General features: G+C 36.4%; 1 protein-coding gene across 8 annotated transcripts in view; it reads right to left on the bottom strand.

Moving 5' to 3' along the window:
* The window catches only part of ODF2L (outer dense fiber of sperm tails 2 like), an 86,492-nt gene continuing 62,678 nt past the window's right edge, over positions 1-23,814 (bottom strand). For 7 of the 8 annotated variants that reach the window (XM_027570231.2, XM_027570249.2, XM_027570240.2 and 4 more), the window contains 9 exons: positions 23,240-23,349; positions 22,147-22,282; positions 17,257-17,367; positions 15,816-15,920; positions 13,421-13,579; positions 12,009-12,094; positions 11,764-11,926; positions 7,827-7,952; positions 1-5,422 (listed from right to left, as the gene is read on the bottom strand). In XM_027570231.2, coding sequence (XP_027426032.2) covers positions 5,294-5,422; positions 7,827-7,952; positions 11,764-11,926; positions 12,009-12,094; positions 13,421-13,579; positions 15,816-15,920; positions 17,257-17,367; positions 22,147-22,282; positions 23,240-23,349 — 1,125 coding nt within the window. In that variant the 3' untranslated portion in view covers positions 1-5,293. The remainder of the gene's footprint in view (positions 5,423-7,826; positions 7,953-11,763; positions 11,927-12,008; positions 12,095-13,420; positions 13,580-15,815; positions 15,921-17,256; positions 17,368-22,146; positions 22,283-23,239; positions 23,350-23,814) is intronic. The other variant, XM_027570293.2, reaches the window with a different exon arrangement.

The following is a 23,814-nucleotide window of genomic DNA, read 5'->3' on the forward strand; positions in this document are numbered from 1 at the left end:
TCACCATTTTTTAAAGATCATTTACATATGCCTTACCATACTAGATTTAGATGCTCTCTCTATTCAGTTCTTTTAAAAAAATTGACCTCCTTCTTTTTAAATGATAGGAAAGAGATCTACTTTACAAAGACATTGCAAAAAATACATTTAACCTTGCATAAAGGAGTCACAGTTTATAATTAAAATGTTTATTTAAAATAATGTGTAACAGCTAATTACAGGTTTAATTTTTCTGGTTTTAAGCTTAGTCTGTTGTCAATATTAACTTCATCGAATAACAGCAAATGATATAGAGGGCTCCTAACAGTTCCCCTTCCCTCTAACCCCACCCCAAGCCACGCCAAAGAAAGAACAAACAAGATACTTATTTTTTTAAATGTACCTAAACTTTACAATTTTAAGGAAATCTTAAATTTTAAGGGAAAAAGTTATTTACTTATTTTTAATAGTTTTTTCTCTTGTGGAAGTGTTATTGGAAAGTACCACAACTGGTTGCAATGTTAAATCAAAAACACTAATGTTATACTTGGGAATTATGCAACTTTTTCAAATGAATAGTATCAGAAGAAAAGAAGACACCACATGGGATTTTTATTAATTCTTACACAAGAAAAAAAGAAAATACTCTTAAAACTATCTGAAGGAACCCATTCTACTTTCCTGACTCACTCCCAATACCAACTCCCTTCCATTTTCCACTGTAGCCTCTGGGACACACATCTGATTATACACAAAGTCTCCTGCCCCCTGAATCTCTTCAAACTCCACCTCTGCCTGAAAGGAAACCACCACCTCACCCAGGAAACTGCTTCCCCTGCGGGCCGGCAGGAGAGAGCTACTCATTCTTCCAGCCTGTTTAACTTTCTGTCCTGGCAACTCCCCTCGCCCTACTTTAAAGCTCAGAACTAATGGCAGTATCACCATCCCTCCATCTACCTATCCAACCAATGAATGTGTACTTAGTGGTTGCTATGTACCAGGCACCAGAACAGTAAATCCCACTGTTAAAGTCTAGTGAGACAAATGTCACACAATCACACAGATAAAAAACTGCCGATTCTGAAAGGAGTAGGAAGCGATAAGAAAGGAGGAGGAAGATCTAGTCAGGCCAAAGTGGGGGAAAGAGTATTTCAAAAGGAAAGAAGGAATGAACTCAGTTTTCAGAGAAACCAAGTGCAACTGGGCATGGTGGGTGAGGAGGTAAGTGATAGGAGAGGGTTAGGAAGTGGGCAGAGCCGTGAGGCCATGGACCTAAGGACCAGAACATGCGAGGCCTTAAGGGTCATGTTGAGCATTTTGGGTTTGGTAGAGTTTTAAAACTTCCGTTCCTTAGTACAGTGACCTACTCATCTGCCCATATCTAACCAGGATGCAAGCTCTTCAGCTCTACTCCAACCCCTTCCACATTCTAGACAGCTTCAACACCCACGCCTTCTCAGTTCCATGGCATCCTGCACTCCAGTGACCTCCACTCCACCTCAAGCGGGCTTCTCGCTTTTTCCTTGGCCCTGACTATTCCCCTCGTGAAAATCCAGTTCCAATATTTCATTCTCAGACCATAACCTCTCACCGGTCCTACTCTTCCCTACTATGCCTGTCCCCCAACCTTTCAAATTTCTTCTTATCTGATTAGCAAATAATCGAAAGTAATGCAATCTCATCGGAATAAGTGGAATAAAGACTATTTCCTCCATCCCTACCAAGGCATGTGGGCCTCGCAACACCTTTCTCTGTGCTTACACCAACATATGTAAACTTATTCACAAAGAGACGTTTGTTCTGATTACAAGGTGAATACATAATTCTGTGACGCTTAAGGTTAAGATAAAAATCTTATAAAAACAAAAATCATGAACAAATCTCAAGCCAGCAGATACAGATCGAATTCATTCTTTAAGTTGCTGCACAGTAATCTATGTATAGACAACACCGCCTGTGGTCCGCCTCCATAGGGGACTTTTCGCTTGTTGTTCGCTTCAACAAACTTACTGACCCCCGAACACCTTGAAGTGGGCTCTTCAGTGCACTGAAGTGCTTCCAGTCTTGGTAGCTGAAAAGAACTGATGCTCATGACCGAAAACATCTGGGAGCAGAATGGTTTTTCACAGCCCTTCAGCTGAGGGTAGCAGGCCTCAGGCCACGAGAACCGAAGCCATCCGCCTTTCACCACCTGGTTTGCTACTGCCCAAGAAATGTGCAGGGCGGGCTGCTGGCATGTACTGAGGGAACCATAACCAGGAGGAGGCAAGGGAAATTAAAACTCATATGGGGTTTGGGAAGAAAGATGGCCAGCAGAACAGAAACTCGAGATTCCTACTGTAGTAGAACCAATGGAAGAAACAGATGAGAATTTTAATGAAAATTTAATGGAATTACAGCACTAAAAAACAAAAAAACAAAACCCAATACTTTCAGGAACTAAAAAACATGATTTCTTAATTAGAAATCCAGTATCCAACAGAAAGAGAATGACTGCCCTTGAGAACCACATTAGTGGTGAGAAAAATCAGGTGGTGATACCTCACAAGATACCCTGTGACAGACCCGGAGGGAAAACGCAAGTTGTGCGGTGATCACATCCAGGAGACAAAACAAGGAGGAGGAGAGGAACATGTGGAGAGGTAGTAATTGCAGAAATAATGGAAAAAAACTTTTAGGACTCAAGAAAGTCTTGAGGCCCTGAATATCAAGGATAGAGAAAACCCTGCCAGGCTGTCAGCACCGCAGGACGAGAGCTTTCTGGGATGGTGGAGAGCTGCCCATAGGAACACTGCTCAGAGACACCAGGGCACTGACTCTGGGCCTCCCTAATGCTGAGTTTGGTCCACACACCATAAGAGCCCACTGTCTGTCCTTCATGCTACAGTTCTTCTAGGGTCTGGCACACTTCCTCTTGTCCTTTGTCACTAGCATCTGAGTACCAACCTCAGGGCCTCCACAGTAGTCATTTCCTTCCACAGTCTATCTGAAACATTTGCAGGGACTAAATCTTAATGTACAGGCACAAACACCTTGGCAAAAATTAGAAGTATAATAAAAAGAAAATATTCACAGATGAAGTAAATGCACAATTGTTACAAAAAAACCTTTACCTTTATTTATGAAATGTATGAAGGTAGTATGGTCATAGTTAAGAGCAGAGACTCTGGATGCCTGCCACTTACTAGCTCTGTGGCCTTAGGCAAGAAACCTTTCTGTGTTCTGGTTTGCTGAAAAATAAATGGAATTAATAGCATCTATTAAGTGCTACTAAGTGTAAAGATTAAATGAGTTAGTACATGTCCCACACTGGGAGCTTTGTCTGGCACATAGCAAGTCCTCAGTAAATAAAAGCGAAGCTCCCACCGCTGCCACTGCTTGCAACAGGAAAACAGCACTGTACGGAGAACTTTTAGAATCAGAAGAGTTGAGTTCAAATGCCAACTTTAAAATTGAAGAGTTTTGGGTGCCTGGGTGGCTCAGTTGGTTGAGCGACTGCCTTCGGCTCAGGTCATGATCCTGGAGTCCCAGGATCGAGTCCTGCATCGGGCTCCCTGCTCAGCAGGGAGTCTGCTTCTCCCTCTGACCCTCTTCCCTCTCATGCTCTCTATCTCTCATTCTCTCTCTCTCAAATAAATAAATAAAATCTTTAAAAAAAATAAAAAAATAAAAAATAAAATTAAAGAGTTTTATACCATAGCTATGGTAGTTAATCCTTCTATGCTTACATTTTTTTCATATGTAAAACAGGAATATGAATACCTTTCTCTTTCAACATCCATCCATCTGTCTATCCACAAACAGCAGTGGAGCATCTAGGTACATACTAGCTATGGTGTAGTGGCTGGAATAGAAATAGGAATAAGGTACAGTTCTGCCCTTCAAGAGCTCAGTCTAATGAGCAATACATAAGAACCTTAGTTTCCTTTCATCGGAGTATTTCTTAAAGCTCCCTTTGCCTTAGGAGTTGAAGAAAGGACCACAAGGGTCAAGTATGTGTTTTAGTAAAAGTACTCTGATTTAAAAAAAAAAAAAAAAAAAAAGGCAACACTAATATTGTTAGCAATTATTGAGTAAACAATGTGGCCAGTTCCTGAAATTACCATATTATGCTATTTTAAGAAAAATACTATTAAGCAGTTGGGTCATTGACAAGTAGCTCCCATAGATCCTAGGGCAGTCTTAGGTCCCCCTGAGAGGGATCAGAGAAAAGAAGGATCCCACTTCTGTTCAGAGAAGAGGATAAAACGTCTTGGGGAGATGGCTCTGTTCATAGGCTGGACTGTGTAGTATACAATTTGCTTCTCTGGATGATCTTTTGAGACCTGAGGACCCTTTCAATAAACAGCCCTCAAGCCATTGTCTGCAAGGAGCTACTATTACCTGATTCCTTGCTGACAACATCAATCCCCTTTTAGAGGATCCTGCCTCTTGGCACATCGGGTAGAAGACTGGGGGCAATAAGTTCTTGGTATCTCTTCTATGTCACCACAATAATAAAGACCTCATCCTACAACTTCTTGGTATTAACAGTGCTTATTTTGGTCATCCCAAGGGAGTCGGCCATGGAAAGGGGCGGGACAACTTGTTCCCCTTTAATCTTTTAGTTACCTCAGGGGCTTTAGAATGTCTACAGTGACAATACCAGACAATCACTAATTAAAAAAAGAGACTACAAATTCACAGGCAAGCCCAAATGCCCATTCTTTATAAAAAACAATGTATGCCAATGTGTTTTCATCTGTCACCATCAGCTGGCATTTAATAGCTATGATTTAAAATTCTATATTAAAATCCTCACAGAAATTATAATGGCATCATACTTGAAACAGTATTAATTTGACATTTGGTATCTTTAGAAAGTATGTATTATACTATTATTAACAATTAATATCCAGAATATTTTCCTTGATTTTATACATACATATATAGCACCACAAAGTAAAACAATTATATATGTTATTCAAAATCATGTATTTGGCTCATAACTGGCCTAGATTTATGACAAATTCACTTAAATGATGGTTACAGTCACAAAAAATGATTCTGGCTTTCGTGTGTGTGAAAACCATTCTAAAAATCAATATAATTTTAATAGGTATTAAACCAGAGCTAAATGAAAATTATCCAGCAAAAAGGAATACTAACATCAGTATCTTATTTTAAAGTTGCAATTGGAAAATAAACTGTATTTAAGAAAGCCTCATAAAAACTCTACTACTATCACCCATAAATTATATTATTATTTTTGTACCTAATCATGTTTTAGACTTAGAGTAAAATCCTATTGCTTATAGAAAATAAATATAACCATTTATCCAAACATTGTTACATAAGAAGTTTTAAGAAACTGTAAATAATTCTTAATACTTTCATTTTGATTCTCCGACTTTTCAAGACTATGTTGTATTTCCTTCAAACATACTTCCTGGTGTTGTGCTTTCTAAATAAAAAAAGAAATAAAGATAATCAATAATGACATTCATATCAAAGGGTAGAGTCATAATGTAAAATTTATATATACATGACTTTTAATTTTTTAAGAGAGAGAATTCTAACATCTGATATGTGCATTAACAACATATCTTAGAGCTCATTTTTCTTTAAAATCCAGCATAACTAAAGTACATACATGGTTGATCTCTACTGTCATATAGTTTGTTGTAATACAGTCAACCCCAAATGATTACATATTTAATATGATTAACATAATAGATTTTATTTAAAACCGTCATAACTATTTTTCATTACATTTAACATGACCTATTTTAATACCAGTTTTTGCCATTTTCATATTTTATTTATTATTATTTCTTAAAGATTTTATTTATTTATTTGGCAGACAGAGACACAGCAAGAGAAGGAACACAAGCAGGGGGCGTGGGAGAGGGAGAAGCAGGCTTCCGCCGGAGCAGGGAGCCCAATGTGGGGCACCATTTTCATATTTTATACCATAAGACTTTTGCTGCCTTAAAAAGTAACAGAATTCTAGTTTTGATATGAACATTTTTTAGAATCCTTTAAAAATAAAAAGAACTCTAAATATTACAGGTGTTCTTTATTTGAGGGAAAAATTAAAAGCCCAGTATACTTTTTTAAAATATTCAGTTGCATATAAATTCTCAAGTAGATCTGTTCACTGAAAATACTTCAGATAGATAGGCTGCAAATACCATCTCGCTTCCAACTGAAATGTAGGCACCTTAAGAAGAGAAATCTTTTTTTTTCCCCTCCTTCCTATCTGGTATTCAGTGACACCGGATCCCTTCTGAAACTGAGTGATACCCCCTGGGGGCAGTGGCGTGGTATGAAGCAATGTGCTAGGCTGGGCTACACAAAGTCACTGAATGAATATAGTGAATCTTTGTGGAACATCAATTTTACTCAACAGTTTGGAGGGAAAAATATTAATAAGAACACACTTCTATTGTAGGGGAGAATGTAAAATGTTCATGGATTTTAGGATAATCTATTAGACTCCAAAGACATTTCAGGCTTCAGGAAGGGCAGCCCAGGTTAAGGAGGTGAGGCCACGCTTGGGTCTGCGCATTCACCCTGCCCCAGCTGAAGCACTTGGGCAGAAGATCTGAGGAAGTCTGCTTGTGGGCAGGGCACTGTGCAAGACACTGAGATAGAACCAACTATGAGACCGGCTCCTGGGGTGCTTACAACTCAGCCAGAGCTAGGACACGTATACAAAATAAATACTGACCTGCCCATGGAACTGTACCCTGGAAGGGACAGAACACACAGACTCAGCAATGTCTAAATCTTTGCTTAGAATTCTAGATTTTTACTACTGTAAAAATTATCAGGTTTAACAGAACATCACATCTTAAACTTATTTATTTTGGCAGAACTTAACCAAGCACTGCAAACATTATAGAGAAACCCAGCTCATCTTACTACTTATTTTTTCAGAAGCTTTAATGACACATGTTTTACAGTATCTGAAATTCTGATGGTGAGAAAAAAAAATTTTTAAATAAATATAAGAGATTTAGAATAAAGGGCAGACCCACGCTACATTAAAAGTGAGAAATGTTTGTTCTGATTAAATTGCCATGGAAATTTTGATGGTGATAAAATTAAATTAATATTGCATGCCAAAAATCAATTAAGTTTTGAACCTTTCAGGTTTTCAACTTTGTAGACACTTGGGAATGAAAAAATAGTTTTTGTGGCATCTCTGGTTCCCAGAAAAGGTAAAGTATCATCATTTTCTATGTCATCAAGTAGACCGTTTTCAAGTAATCTAGTCATGACTAATGCTAGCTTCCATAGTACCTTACGCCAATTGACTATTTTCATGAATATTTAGGAAAAGACATCAGAAGATTAAACACAGCCAATTTGGGATTCTCATTTCATGGCTGAGTGGCTCATAGCACCTACCTTATATGCAGATATAACAACACTGAATATTTACTTAATACAAACTCATCACTTTCTAAAGTATAATATTCATTACTCAAGACAGATATCAAAGTCTAACTCATAATAGTTTAAATAGTTTAAATTTTGTATCTTAAAAAAAATGAAAAATTCGTACCAGAAACTCCTCAGTAGATTGTTATCTGTAACTTTCATTAAGCAGTAATGTGCTGGAAAGGGCCTGATGAGACTTCGGGGAAATGTGCTAGGAGCTACCAAGGATGCAAGGTAATAATTCTTTGGCATAATCATGACATTTAAAATTTTTATGATTTATATCGTTATTTTTAATATTACCAGTAAACCAAGAGTCCTGATTCCCCTCACTTAATACTTTAACGAAACTACATGGTAAGAATGTTAAATACTAATTTATTTTTTATGAAAATACATTAAGCCATACTAATACTTACGCTGTGCATTTTGCAAACAAGTTGATTTTGTTCTTCATTTTTCTTTCTAAGTTCAGTTTCCAGATTTAATATTTTAATCTGCAAAGCCCTCTCTCTAGATGACATTTTCTCTATTTCTTCAGAAACCTGCAATTTTCATTAAAAGAGTAAAATAACTAAATATACTTTCTTTAAAGTAGGATCTAAAGCCTTGACATAATTATACTCTACCTCTTTTTCTAAACAGTTTAATTACAAAATGTTTAAAGATGTTCTATCCTGGGAGCCTGGGTGGCTCAGTCGTTAAGCGTCTGCCTTCGGCTCAGGTCATGATCCCAGGGTCCTGGGATTGAGTCCCACATCGGGCTCCCTGCTCGGTGGGAAGCCTGCTTCTCCCTCTCCCACTCCCCCTGCTTGTGTTCTGTCAATAAATAAAATCTTAAAAAAAAAAAAGATGTTCTCTCCTGAGGAAACACATATAGCATAAATATGTTTACTTCTTTTTGCAGTCAAAGTATCAGCAAAATTAGCCTGATATGGAAGAAGTATACATATTTGCACTCCTCGGTGACTTAGGTAGGTGTTTTGCTCAATACTCTATTTTTATAACCTACTGAGCCCATCTGGCATGGTGTATGTATTTACATTCACCATGGTGTCCAGAGTGGGGGTGGAGTACAGCAAGTTCTCATTCAGTGCGGACGGTAGCCTGGATGGATGAGACAGGGACAGGGCAGGGGATGTATACACTTCACTGACACACACACCAGAGACTGGTTTTTCACTCATTCACTTCCAAAGTGGTCTGAATTTGAGTTTTCTTATTTCTATGATTGCTTATTTTAGCAGAAAGTCTAGCTATGTTCATCCAACGATTCAGATATGTGGGAGCCTATTTGCAAGAATGCTGGGTTGGAGCCACAAGAATAAGAGTTGAGGCAAGGACTAATTCAGGAGCAAGGAGCTAGTGGGAAGGCCTGTCCTCTAATCACACTCCTGTAAACTCAGTTCTAAGTTATTATAAAGTAATTTACAAAGATTTCTTTCACACAAATTCCAAGGGCAATGGTGTGTAAGGGATGCTAGCAGGATCTGAAGCTGTAGGAGAAAGAGCTCTTGACAATGTCCTCAGTGTGGACAATGGTGACAAGGCAGTGATGGCACTCCTCACCTGGCAGGAACTAGAAACAGCCCCATATTCCAGTGCAGCAGGAGAGAAAGAAGGCAGACTCTGACCACTTCTGAGAAGGAATCTGAGGACACCTAGCATTTCTGAAGTCTACTCAGGCTGAACCCAAGAGAAAGTCTTTTATTTTCCTCAAAAAGGTTGATAGGGTTGAGAAATCTGGACTACATTTCTATCATCGGCAATACATTTTACTACTTAGCTTTTATTCAAGGATGTATCTTTCAAAGTAAATTTAAATTGGTTTCCCAGACTTTAAAGTATATATATATACATATAAAGTATATAAGTATATATATATATTTATATACACACACATATATGGCACTTGTGATATAAAAGCCACACTTCAGGGATATCAGATTTTATCTAACTTACATGGAACTTCTTGAGAAAGACAAGGGTGGAAGAGAGTTTAGAGGGATTTAGATTCAAAATTTGGTATTGGACATGTTAAGTTTGAGATGCCTATGTTAAGTGGAGATGTCAAGTAGCAGAATATCTGAGTCTAGATTTCAGGAGAGAGAGAAGTCTGGGGTGGAGATATACATCTGAGAGTCATCATGTATAGACAGTCTCTTTTTAGCATCATTCAGTCTGATGAGAAAACTCATCATCCCCATTTCACTAATTAAGAAACTAGAGTTTAGAGAAGTGATTCACTCTGGGTCAGGGTGTAATGTGTCAGAGCCAGATTTCAAATCCAGTTCATCCTGGACCCCAAAGCCCACCTTAAGTCCTTTCAAGACTATATTTTCAAGTCATTTGATAAATTTACCCATTCTTTAAGACCCTCCTGCATCGAAGACGTGAATAGACATTTCTGCAAAAAAGACATCTAAATGAACAACAGACACATGAAAAAGTGCTCAACAACACTTGGCATCAGGGAAATACAATTCAAAACCTCAATGAGATACCACCTCACACCAGTCAGAATGGCTAAAATTAACAAGTCAGGAAATGACAGATGTTGGCGGGGATGTGGAGAAAGGGGAACCCTCCTACACTGCTGGTGGGAATGCAAGCTGGTGCAGCCACTCTGGAAAACAGTATGGAGGTTCCTCAAAAAGTTGAAAATAGAGCTACCATATGACCCAGCAATTGCACTATTGGGTATTTACCCCAAAGATACAAATGTAGCAATCCAAAGGGGCACGTGCACCCCAATATTTATAGCAGCAATGTCCACAAGAGCCAAACTATGTAAAGAGCCTAGAAGTCCATTGACAGATGAATGGATAAAGAAGATGTGATATATATATATATATATATATATATATATATATATACACATATATACACAATGGAATATAATGCAGCCATCAAAGAAATGAAATCTTGTCATTTGCAACGATGTGGATGGAACTAGAGGGTATTATGCTAAGTGAAATAAGTCAATCAGAGAAAGCCAATTATCATATGATCTCACTGATACGAGGAATTTGAAAAACAAGACAGAGGATCATAGGGGAAGGGAGGGACAAACCATAAGAGACTCTTAATCTCAGGAAACAAACTGAGGGTTGCTGGAGTGGAAGGGGGTGGGAGGGATGGGGTGGCTGGGTGATAGACATTGGAGAGGGTATGTGCTATGGTGAGCGCTACGAATTGTGTAAGACTGATGAATCACAGACCTGTACCCCTGAAACAAATAATACATTGTATGTTAAAAGAAAAAAAAAAAGGACCCTCCTGCATCATTTCCCATTACCCCCAAGTGAAACGAACAATGTCCTCTGGTGTACCTTGTACCCTCCCTCTGTTGTAGCACCAACATGCTGGATGTCACTCACTTGTCTGTTCACATATTATCTTCCCCCTGGACTATGAGTGTCCTGAGAGCTAAGGCCAGGTCTGTTGGAGGAGGTTATCAAAAAGACGTGACCTCCAGGTGACCCACAAGGTGGACCTGGGCAACTGGAAGCTCCCCACCCTCTCCCATGTCGTTGAGATATGTGTTCTGATTTCCTCCCCTGCTCCGAGAAGCCACTCCAAGTAAAGAGCCTTGAAAGGGAATGTGGTGTTGAGGCTATTTGGACTGGGTACATGACTGAACCTAGTTAAGGGCCTCTATATAAACTTTTAAGATTCTGTCAGACGTAGAAATCTACTCATCTTGTGGCCATCCAAGACAATTCTTGTGTTCCCTTGCTTATTAAACCTGTCAGCTTCCAACCTGGAGTGGTTTGCCTCTTTCTACAGTCGCTTCCTGCCCTCTGCATACAGGTTTCCCATAACACCAGGGAAACTGCCAAGGAGCTTGCAGACTAACAAGGTCTTATTCATCTTTGCATCTCAAAAGCTAACAGAGTGGCTGACACACAGTGAGATTTTTATTAAATGCTAACCAAATGGATTTAACTGGAATTTAATTCTTGCATGTACTTATGTAACAATATTGGCCAAAAGAAAAGGGAGTTGAGCTCTACAGCTCACCAGATCCTGATCAAAACCAAAATGTTCAACAATTTGCACAACTGCTTTGGTTTTATTAAAAAAAAAGGGGGGGGCTCCTTCCATGTTTTCCATCTCTGCCCTCTGCCCTGCCACATCATCATTTACCTAGTGAACTAACTGCACCAGTAATATACAGCTGTTTAGCTCCAAAAGGGAAAAGTAGGTAAAAAACAGAAATGTAATTGCTCTCTTCACCCTGTCATCAGGATAAAAACAATAACTGTAGGTTTGGTAAGATGAGATATTGTCTGTTTAAAAAGACGACTCTTTGGTAAACTAATTAAAAAGTTTCTAAATAAAGGCCATCTGTACCTTTTGTCTTCCTTCTTCTAAAGCAGCTTCCAGCTGTCTGGCCAATGCTGTATATTCTGCTGATTTCTCTTTAAACTTAAGATTGCTATGCTTAAGACATTCTTCTTGGTTTGCCAGCTTCTTTTCAAGCTCTTTATTTTCCACATCCATCTGTTCTAATCTTCTTTTTACAGAAAACATATATTTTAAAATTATACTGTGTAGAGAAAAATGTAACACCAATTTTAAGTCAATTTAATACTTACTGTTTAAGGTTTTCACACTTCAACTGAATAAGATAATTTTCCTCTTCCAGAGAAAGCTTTCTCAGAAGATTATGATTTGCATCAACCTAAAAGGGGAAAAATAAAGTTTTCTTGGTTATTTTCTTTATAACCAACTTGCAAAGAAATCTATATATTTTATTGTTAGAATAATCATAAAAAACAAGACGTAAATATTATTACTACTACAATGAGAGACACAAAGAAATATTGCATTGTTAAAACACAAGCTCTTAAATTCCTGATTAATTTTAAAAACACTAACTGCCTCATGATAAATCATCTACTAAAAATTTTTCTGAAAGATGGCAATTAATACATTCTGAACAATGCTTTCTTGGAAAAGGACATTTATTTTATTAAGTAAATTTGAAGACTACACAGTATTAATCTCCTATTGTTGGATTTTTAGGTACTCTTATAATTTCTTGTTTTACCTAAAGATAGTGATTGATAATTGACTATCTATGAAGTTGCAACTACAAGTAAAAACCATATTTGTGAGAAACAAAATAAAATAAGCAAATCAACCAAAGACAATTTGCCAATACCAAGACAGAATATTCTTCCCATTGCTTCAAAAGCTATATTTATTTTAAGAAGCTTTGAAAATAAAATTTTTCTCATAATTTAATTAATAATTTAGGTTATCTATACAGATTTGGCATTTTCCTAGAAAAATCTCTTCTCAGAAATTTAAATTTAGCAAAATTTTGTTTGTATGTTTAAAAACAGGATGCATTTCAAAATTAAAATCCAGATTACATTTGGATGATAGATAGGGAATTGTTCCTAAAATTGTTTTGCAAATAAACAAAAACACTTGCTACCTCCTTGTACATGCATCTTTGAAAAAACATAATTAAAGAAATATTTATTAAGCACTTACTCTGCTAGGCATTTAATTAGGAGGTGCCTATGTGGTGACTAACTGGGCACCCATGATCTCCGTTTTGATGGAGTACAAAAGTATATGTTGGCAAAAAATAACTGAGAAGAATCCAAATGAACTCGGTGCATAATTCTAATTAAAATAAATTATAATTTTTGTAAGGTAAATTACAATAATTTAGCTTATCCTGATGTCAAAAAATATATATGTAAATATAGCATTGCTCCTTCTCTCATGCTGTTACCATGTTCTGCAATATCTAAATATAGATTTGTACAAATAAACAAAAATGAGCAATTTTAGTTACCAATTTTTCATGATAAAATACTAAAAGAATAGCTTGCAGAATATTACAGCATCTGCAATAAACTGATAAACTAATGGAGATGGGAGTTTAAAAAAAAAAAAAAATCAACCCCTGACAGGAGTGCCCTCAACTGGTGAAATCATCCCAAAGTTTCCTTTAACGTATCTAGTAGAAAGCAGAACACCGGCGGGACACCTGGCCCTGCAGCTCGCTAACGGTGTGCGCCTGGTCTGCACATTTCCCCTTGCAGAGCTGCAGACTCTCCTGACACTCGTGAAGCCTCCCTTCCGCCGCCGTCAAGGAATCGCGGACGCGCTCTAACTCCTGCAGATGAGACTCCGTCTGGCCTCTCAACTGAGTTGTAGCATTAGGGAAATAAGTGCAAAGTCACACATTCAGCATTAACATTTTTACTATCTTAAATACTAGGTATGCTCATAATATACTAAGTATTTTAGGTATAATGGTTTTAAACGAAAAGATTCAACCAAATAAATATGAATAAACATTAAGTTAGACTCTGCTAACAAGAACACGTACCTCAAAAGTGGGCTGTACTCTGGCTTTCAAAAAGTTTGTTGAGTAATACAATGCTGTATGTTAATTACATTAGAATTAAAATTTTTAAAATAGTTTTTAAAAAAGTTTGTTGAGTCAATGCAGACAGTTTTATCAGCCTACAGGGGAGAATGTTTAACCTACTTAGGAGAGCAAGCTTTCTGAATCCTGTCATTTATCTTCAAGCATAGTTATTACCAGTAAAGCTGGTATGGTCGTTTGCTACTGTCCAGCCATCAAGCTAAAGTAATTGTCACTTTGTCAATCTTATAACTCAGATATTTGAATTAGAACAGGCTTGCTGCACTCATCTTAGTCCAGATTGGTGGGGTTTACGGTGTACTATGTCAAGATAGCTCATATCATCAGTCCTCAGTAGACTGTTGTTTCATCATTAATATTACTATGAGCAAGTCTCTCTAATTTTATCTACAGTCACCCCTTTTGGCCACTGCAGTGCTTCACCGTGGCAATTTTGTGGAGATGTGACAAGAAGCACCCCTAAGAAATGCTTACACGGTTAATTAAGAAAAAATAACCAGGGGCTCCTGGGTGGCTCAGTTGGTTAAGCGACTGCCTTCGGCTCAGGTCATGATCCCGGAGTCCCGGGATCGAGTCCCGCATCGGGCTCCCTGCTCAGCGGGGAGTCTGCTTCTCCCTCTGACCCTCTTCCCTCTCGTGCTCTCTCTCTCTACCATTCTCTCTCTCTCTCTCAATAAATAAATAAATAAATAAAATCTTTTAAAAAAAAATAAATAACCAGACATATGGCAGTTAGGATGTTTACAGGGAGGAAAACACAAGAGCTAGAGTCTTTCCCTGAGACAGGGAACACCTAGAGCTACTGTGCACATCTGGCACTCTTGATCACAAAAGATAAAACGAGAACAAAGCAAACCTTTGGGTCCCCAAACATCTGAGAGCCCATGAGAAAACCAGGAGACTTAACAGTGGAAAAGGAAAAGGAAAAATTTCATCTTAAAAAATGACTTTTCTGGTTTAATACCAGTTAGAAGACATTGTGACTCACGGCATCTGAAAATCACAGGCTTCTGCCCCATCAGCCTCCTGAACCAGTTTTTTAATAGACTTTTATTTACAGTGTTGCCTAGCAAAAAGAGGAGACCTTTGCGGTGGTACCTCTCATGAGAGACAGAGACCAGGACACACGAAATGCTAGACATGCTGCTAAAAATAAGTGAAAAGTAATTCTAAGAAAGTAGTAAGTTGCATGTTTGGTGGGCTATCTTTATCTCTGTTTAACCAGCAGAATGCCTGCTCTGGCTGACCTCTTCTTCACACTGTGCCTCACTCAGACTTGAGCCCAAGACGTGGGGGCAACCCAGAGACAGTCACCTTATTACACTCAGTTGGAAGTGACTGGTAACATCCCATGACCTCTCCAGCCGGGAGTCAGTGTCCTACGACTTTTACTGCTTCCTTACCAAAACAACATGAGAAGACCCAAAGAGGGATGTGGTTTCACTTAAAAAGTTAAAAATATTCACAAAAACATCATAACTTGCCAACACTGGCCTTCCCCTCATTCTGTTGCAATGGGGTGATAAAAGGGAAATGATGCTGCTTTTTTAAATACTATTTTTCTTCCAAAAAGCATCTAGCAGTGAATATTTACTTTACTTTACTTTTTAGACACAAAAGATTTAGTACCCAAAACAAAAATGTGGGATTAAAAAGGAGAGATATTCAAGTTTGCATACTTGTAGCTGATGAAGCTGGTGATAAGTGATAACCATTTTTTTTTGAGATATGTGAGTCTGCTCTTGTATTAGAAAAATTAAACACTTATGCTATTTTCCAAATATTAAGGAAAAAGTAAAAAAAATTCATACAAACAAACATTTCAAGCCTGGAGGAAACATTATCTCCTTAGAAAACAAACTCTTACAGAGATTTAAGACAGATAATTCCTAGGTCAAAACTAGAGAAAATGACCACAGTAAAAGAATATGTACAATATTCATAAAGTATAAAACAAATATTATTTTATTGTTTAAAACATCAAACTCACCTTCTCTAATTTTTTATTTTTGTTTTTTGTAATTAGGTTATTTTCACGTAGCAAATTTTCACATCTGCTTTTCACCATTTCAGCTGCTTCTTGCAATTTTTGGATCTGAAAATAAAATATATTATTAGAGTATCATATTTTATTAAGACCATAAAGTAAATTAAAAAACTAAACATCTGAATTTTTTATTTTAAACAAATCGTTATTTCCCTATTTTAATATAAAAATCGCTCAGTACTCTACTCCAATCCACAATCCTTTTATGATTTACCTGTCTTTTCCCATCAATATTTCTAGACCCTCCCCTTGAGTCTGAATATTAGAGAGATCTTTATTTGCAGGTCAAGATCACCTTAAAGAATAAAAAAAAAAAATCTGAAGACTAAGGAGTAACTGAAATATGCTGAAATGTATGTCCACATGCAGATTTGGGAAAAGTCACATTTATTATAACAAAATAAAATACATTTTTGTTTTCTTAAAAAAAAAAAAATCAATCTCTAGTCCAAACTAGCTCCCATACCAATTATTTTACACTTAAAACCAATGCTCAAAAAAAAAAAAAAAAAAAATCTGAGGCCTTTATACAAAGCCCAGAGCCTAGAACATGCACATCATTCTTGCTGGTCTTCAAACACCTAGCTGGACGACCCAGCTGACATTCTCAGTGATAGGCCCACAGTCCACCACAACCTCCATCCTACCTCTGGTAAGTTCCACATGACTGCAGGATTCTAACTAGATGTCTTGACTCCATCTTTCCATCTTAACCATCCAGATGAACTTCCTTCCTACTTATCAACAGGATGCCCTCCTTAAGCTTTTATCTTTAGTTCATTATTCTTTAATGCAAATGCTCTCTTTTCCAGTAAAATCCAGCTCTTTATTGACCAGTTTATTACCATCGTTAAGGACCCGCATCTCGTAAAGTTTTTCTTGAATACTACAAAGTTTCCAAAACATAAGGTTTTCTATAAACTGCCACTGAACACAGCTCTATTCCATATATATTTTCACAATTCTTATCCAGGTCTTTCATGTGCGTAAGTCAGAATTTTATTTTATTTATTGGGAAAGAGGGAGTACTGAGTTTTAATGACCCTAAAAGGGAGTTATTATTCTAAATCAATGCCATTAAATATCTAAGATGACAATATACTAAGTTTAACAATATTATTCATAAGATTTATATTACACCTACATAATTAACTTTAGATCTACTTTTAGGAATAGCCAATACATACACAGTCAATGTTTGAATCGGGAATCAGCAGAATCATCTACTTATAAAAATATGTGGGACCTTAAGAAATATATGCAACATATATTCTATCATAAACTAATAGCTCTACCTTTCTTCAATTCTGCTTATTTAGATCATAAAAAAATAGTGTTTTAAATTGCCTACAAAATTTAACATTAAAATCAGCGCAATAATCACCTGAGTTTTATATACTTCAATAAGGGTCTTCTGTTGTTTTTCTACTTCTTGCAATTCTAAAAGTTCATTTTCAACAGAAATCACCTCATCCTTCAAAGCATCAAGTGTAGTCTAGCAAGGAAAATATAAATAGATTTATAAATCATTAGAATTCATTTATACTCCAGTGCTAGGATTATAAAAATATAACTCATTTATCGAAAGGTTAATAATCACTGTTACTGCATATAATTACCACTTCAATTTAAGAATTTTCAAAAGTCAGTAATATTCATGAGTAACTATAAGACTTATATGTAAGATATATTTTTTAAATTTTTCTAAAACTTTTAAAATACCATGTTCTTAGATGGAAAGACTCATACTATTTGACATACCAGTTTTTTCCAAATGGGTAACACTTTAAATGCAATTTCAATCAAAAGCATAATAGTTGGGAGGAGGGGGAATATGACAAAATTAATTTTAAAACTCATACGGAAAAATAAATGGGAAAGACTAATATAATTCTGAAAGGAATATTAAGGTAGAGAATCTCAGTACTTATTAGATATTAAGATGTATAAAGAACTAAAAATTTCAAGATACCAATGTAAGAATATAGAGGTCAATGGAACAGAAACAGAAAAATACACTAAAGTTATATTTAGTATATGATGAAGATTGAATTTTTAAATCAATGAGGAAAATATGGATCACTAAATAATGGTAATAAGACAACTGTTTAACTATTAGAAAGAAAAAATAGATGAACTACTTGCCCCAACATTATTTTTTATATTTATTTATATTTTAAAAATAAAGTTTTTAAAATTTTTCACAGAAGATACAGCTAAAATTTTGATTTTAGGGTAGCAAAACCCCTACTAAGCATAAAATCAGAAGAAGATATCAAGTACTGTAAGGGTTTGGGATTTTACCCTCCAACTTGACAAGTGAGCCTAGAACAGTTTCACGCATGTTAGCAGAAGACGTTGAGACTCCTGGGTCAGAGACACAAAACTTGATTACAGCAAGAGCGGTAGCCAGATGTCAGATTTGCATTTGTCTCCCAAGCCCCGGTTCCCCCAGGGCGACACAATGAGGGCCAGATGACACCTGCACACGCAGTGGGATGCACTGCAGAGGAGCACCCCTGAGTTTAGGGAACCCAGATCTCTCCCAACAGGCAGTAAGCACGTCTACCCTTTGGTAAGAAAACATGGCTATCTTCCAAGGATGCTCACTATACATCCTTGAGAAGATAGTCTGGATTGCAGGCAGTCAGTGCTTCTACTTATAAGATACGCAGAAATGCGACAGACTTAACAGAAGCCATAAAAGAAAAAAAAATGTATCGATACATGTGTGTAAATATATCTCTCTAAATTTCATTGCCCCCTCAAAAAATTTAAGAGGCAAATAAAATGTAAAAGAGAGTAACAAATTATGACAAAAGATTAATACCCTTAGTACAGGGTTCTTACATATTAATTAGAAAAAAAGACATATAAAGGATAATGAATAGGTAATTCATAAAGGCAGAAATGTACACAATCAAAAAATACATGAAAAAACATTTACTAGTTATTGAAAAATGCTCTAGACACTGGATATTCTTTTATTAATGAATGAAAGAACCAAAATATCCCTTCCTTCATGGGGCTTATGTACTCCACATATAGACAGACACAAAGGGGATAGATTAACAAAAAACAAGAATATGAAGTAAAACATATCATACACAAAAGCAGGATAGGAATGACATGTTGGGGACGGGCCAGGGAGGCCTCCGGAGAAAGGGATCTCTGAGCAAACACTGAAAGGAAGTGTGGCTCTTTGAGGGAAGAGAATTCCCACAGAGAAAGGCAACTGTGGGACAAGCCCTGGCCAGTTAGGGGAAAAACAGCAAGGCTAATGTGGCAGGAAGGGAGAAAACAAAGGGGAGAATGGAAGGAGATGAGGTCAGAGAAGTACTGGAAAGCCAGATGGAATAATGCTTTGTAAGTGTTTATTAACCAGATATGATTGGAGGGTTTTGGGTGGAGCAGTGACATGGTCTGACTTACATTTGTATGGGAACTACGTTATGCTGCACTGAAAGCTGACTGCAGCGGCAAGGGTGGACGCAAAGGGGGGTCAGGAAGTCACCGCAACTATGAGAGATGATGGTGGCTTAAACCAAGACAACAGCAGTGGTGCTGGGGAGAGGTGGTCAAATCCTGCATTTATGTGAAGGAGATCTGTTGACAGACTGGAAGCAGGTGGGAGAGAAAGGAGTCAAGGATGACACCAGATGAAAGGACAGACAATTGTTGTTAACTGAGATGCGGACAACTGTAGGATGAGCCATTTAGGAGAATACAGGAGCTCTATTTTAAACATGCTAACTTTGAGACACCTGCTAAATATCCAAGTGGAGATTTCGAGTCGGCAATAGAAGATGTGTCCGGAATTCAGGGGCAAGGTCTAGGCTAGAGATACAAATTTGAGAGCCCCCTCCTAGGATATAGATGGTACTTAAAGCCCCAACACTAGATGAGAACACCTAGCGAATTTGGAGAGATTTGTTTTAAAATTGTCTAAGTACTGGGAAAAATATAGTGACCCATCTGATGGGTAATTTGGAAATATATAACACCAAAAATGAGCCTCCCTTTTGACCATATAATTACAATCCTAGAAATTTATCCTAAGAAAACAGGCAAAAAGACTCAAAGAAACTACCCACATTATTTATAGTAGCAAAACATTGGAACTAGTCCAAAATCCCCAAAACTATATGCTAAAATGGTAACTTTAGTTTCTTTGAGTTGTGAGATTACAAGTGATTTTTAAATTTTTCCCTTTATGCTTTTCTGGTTTTTTTCAGCTCTTTATAATGAACAAATAGAACTTACAACCATCCAAATAAACTCTTGCAATTTCAAAAGAAGAGGTCACTGGGTCTTGGAAGCATTATCAGCTAGATTCTTTTTTCATTTGAAATGTTAAAATCTAAAATTATTCTAAAGTCATTAAAGTAACAAAATACATCTAGGCAATTTTACATTACAGAAACATATGCCAAATACACCTAGCTTTTTTTCCTTAAACAAAAATCCCAAAGAATAATACATTAAAAATACATGTTTCTGAATTATTAACAGAATATAAGATGTAAACTTTAACCCAATGATTCTCATACTATGTAATTTAAAATTAATTCTACTTACCATTTGATTAAAAATTAGATTTATAATTGATGAAATATTATCTTAATCCTTTCTCTCTGAAGGTTATCAAGGAAATTAAGAAAATAAACATAATAAAATTGCTTCCTCTTCCAAGAAAAACATTTTAAGCATTCATTCAATAAATATTCATGGAGGCTAAGTGTATGTCACATCTTCCCTAGGCATTCTGGGCATATGAAGATGGGAGTTTATAAGGAGAGACTCAATCTAATTGAAAAGACTTTGGGGAGGAGGTAGCACTTGAGCTGAACTAAGGTAGGTCTTAGGTACTAGGGAAAATGATTCCAAACTGTAAATATAGTAAAACTACAGGAAGAGATACAGGAAAACATGAACAAATTGCAGGAAATAATGAGTATTCATATTTGGCTAGAGCCCAGGATAACTAGAAGACTACATTCCCTAGTTTCCCTTGCACCTAGTTGGGGCCATGTGCCTGAATAAGTAGAAGAGTAGAGTGGTATGGAACTTACAGGAACTGTCCCTAAGGGGAGTTATGGGTTATAACTCATCTGTTCCCCCGGGCAATCTCCAGCAATCATTTTGGATCATGAGGGTCATAACCTAGGAATGGCAGAAGACAGAGCTAAAAAGATGGTTGGTTCTCTGATGCCACATCTGCTTTGAACTGCCAACTCTGGCCTTTTTACATAGATTCTTTTCTGTGTTCTATTTACGATCCTCCAAAAATAGTATTAAAGAACTGAAAATGATGCTGTCATCTTTTTTTTTTTAAGATTTTACTTATTTGACAGAAAGAGAGAGGGAGACACAGAGGGAGAGTGAGAAGGAGAAGCAGACTCCCCGCTGAGCAGGGAGTCTGACGCAGGGCTCCATCCCAGGACCCCGGGATCATGACCTGAGCTGAAGGCAGATGCCTAAGTGACTGGGCCACCCAGGCACCCTGATGCAGTCATCTTTAATCAAGTCTCATCTGGTTACTTGTATCTCTAAATGAGAAATCAATTTTTTTTTCTCAGAAAGTATAAAAACTTCTTCCCCATTTTTTTCTCTGGTACACATACAAACCAATCACCCCTTGGATTTGATTAAGTTGGAAAATTCTTTCTGGTTATGAAGCAGCCAGGAACATACTTTCTGGTTTCAAACAGACCAGGCCTTAGGTATAGCCTATCGTAACCATGACACCTAGAAAAAAATCTTACGCATTAAAGTTAATGTAATTTTGGATGATTCAACAGCTAAAACTGAAGAATAAAAGTTTTTAGAAGTCGAGACAGTTACTCAACCTCATAAATCTTATTTAATATTGCTGAAAACAACTTTAACATATATCTGTGTATACAACTATAAACACTTAAAAATCTATATACAAATATGTGTCTATGTGTATATATAGATATATAAATATGGATATATATGTAGCTTTAGAAGTTGCATATTATAATGATCTTCTAATACCCTTACAAACATAAAGGTCAAAATGACACGAGCACTATCCTAATCATGCAACCATTCCAGCTACTTCTACTAAGTTGTCATTAGACAATATACTCACATACACACATGAACACACATTAACTTTAAAAAAAAAAAAAAGATTTTATTTTTAAGTAATCTCTACACCCAATATGGAGCTCAAACTCACAACCCTGAGATCAAGAGCTGCATGCTCCACCAACTGAGCCAGCCATCACCCCAGGACACTCATTACCTTTAATTTTGTATTCTCAAGATTCAGGGTTTCATTTTCATATTCAATTGAGTGAAGTTTTCTAAGAATTTCTTCACATGAATTTTTTCCAACGTCTTCCATTTTCTTCAGGTCTTCCAAAAGATTCGTAACTTGCCTTTATGAGATAAATGATATATTTTATAAAAGTCATAGAAATTTTCACTCAAATAATACTTTTTAAGTGTGTTTCTGAAATTATGTTGGTAGGGTATGTGGTTTTAAAGTTAGCAGAAGTCACAAGAACAAAGTGAACAGGAAGCAGTTATCTGCCAGGCTACTACCTGCAAAACCTTGATTAGCAATATTTACTCACTGAGGATGCCAATGAAAAATTGTACACCATTCCCTTTGCTATTCAGTAAAATATCTGAACTATTATCTCAGTGGCCGTCTGTCTCTCATTCACACACATGCACATACGTACACACAATCTCAAGGCCAAGGTTAAATAAAAGGATCAAGTGAGGCAATAACTCACCTCTAGAAGAGAATTATGCATGCTAGTTTACAATGATAAAACTGAAGAGAATATACAGAAAATAAAACATTTAAAAACAAATGTGCAGGGTTCATTACTATTAGTTTATCAGTAATAAATTTCAAAGCATAAAAGATAAGCATTTTTACTCATTGATTTTCTTTGTTATGCAATTAAGGCACTTTAAGGAACAATAATTTTTAGGATTTGAAAGCATTTGTGCTGTTATTGTAAGCTCTGTTATATATTCTTACTTACACATTCTTGTTTGGTAGAGAACTATCACTTCCATTTTAAGACAAAGTAGTGTTAACATTTAACTGCAAATAATAGATGACACATACCCAATTCCAAATACTAACCTACAAAATTCAAAATGTGAACACCAATGCACTTTTTAGTGGATAATCATTTTATCGTATTTTTAGAATAGAATAAGAAGTCTTTAAAATTATAAATAGCAAAAATATTGAATCATATGGACAACCTTTACCACATGTAATCCAGAAGAACCAAAATGCAAACTGCTTAAAGAGGAAGGAACTGAAAACACTTCTTATTAACCCGTACAAAGATTCTAAATTTTTTTCTTACTTTTGCATTGTTTCAATCTGAACTTCCAATTCAGTTTTTTCTATTACAATTTTCTCATAATGACTTTTCCAGGCATTGGAAGCTGAAATTGTTTCAGACAGCTTGGCTTCCTAAAAAATACATCAAGTACTCATCTTATAATTGAATAACCCTTTGGTTTTGTGCAGGGCTCTAAACACAAATACAATATAAATAAGGAAACATCCTATAAGGGATGGAATTTTCAATATGGAAAATTTTAGTGTACAACTCTGAATATAGGAAACTTTTAAAGTAAATGTTGATAATATCTTTATAGTAGTATTGCTTTAATGGGCATAGTGGCAGTTCCAACACTACATTTTAAGGATGTTGATATAACTATTTTCAAACAATGTTTCATAATTAATGAAGATAACTTCCTTCCTATGTCTTGAGCTTTTCATTTTGCATTCTATATATAGAAGATGATAACAACCACATAAACATCAGAGGAGAAAGAAGCCCCTTATTGATATATATGGAAGCTATCTGCAATTCCATAATTCCATAGCATTTAATAATGCAGCTTTATTTATTGTTGCTATAATGATGTC

This window comes from Zalophus californianus, chromosome 4 (genome assembly GCF_009762305.2).
Source record: "Zalophus californianus isolate mZalCal1 chromosome 4, mZalCal1.pri.v2, whole genome shotgun sequence".
NCBI lineage: Eukaryota > Metazoa > Chordata > Mammalia > Carnivora > Otariidae > Zalophus > Zalophus californianus.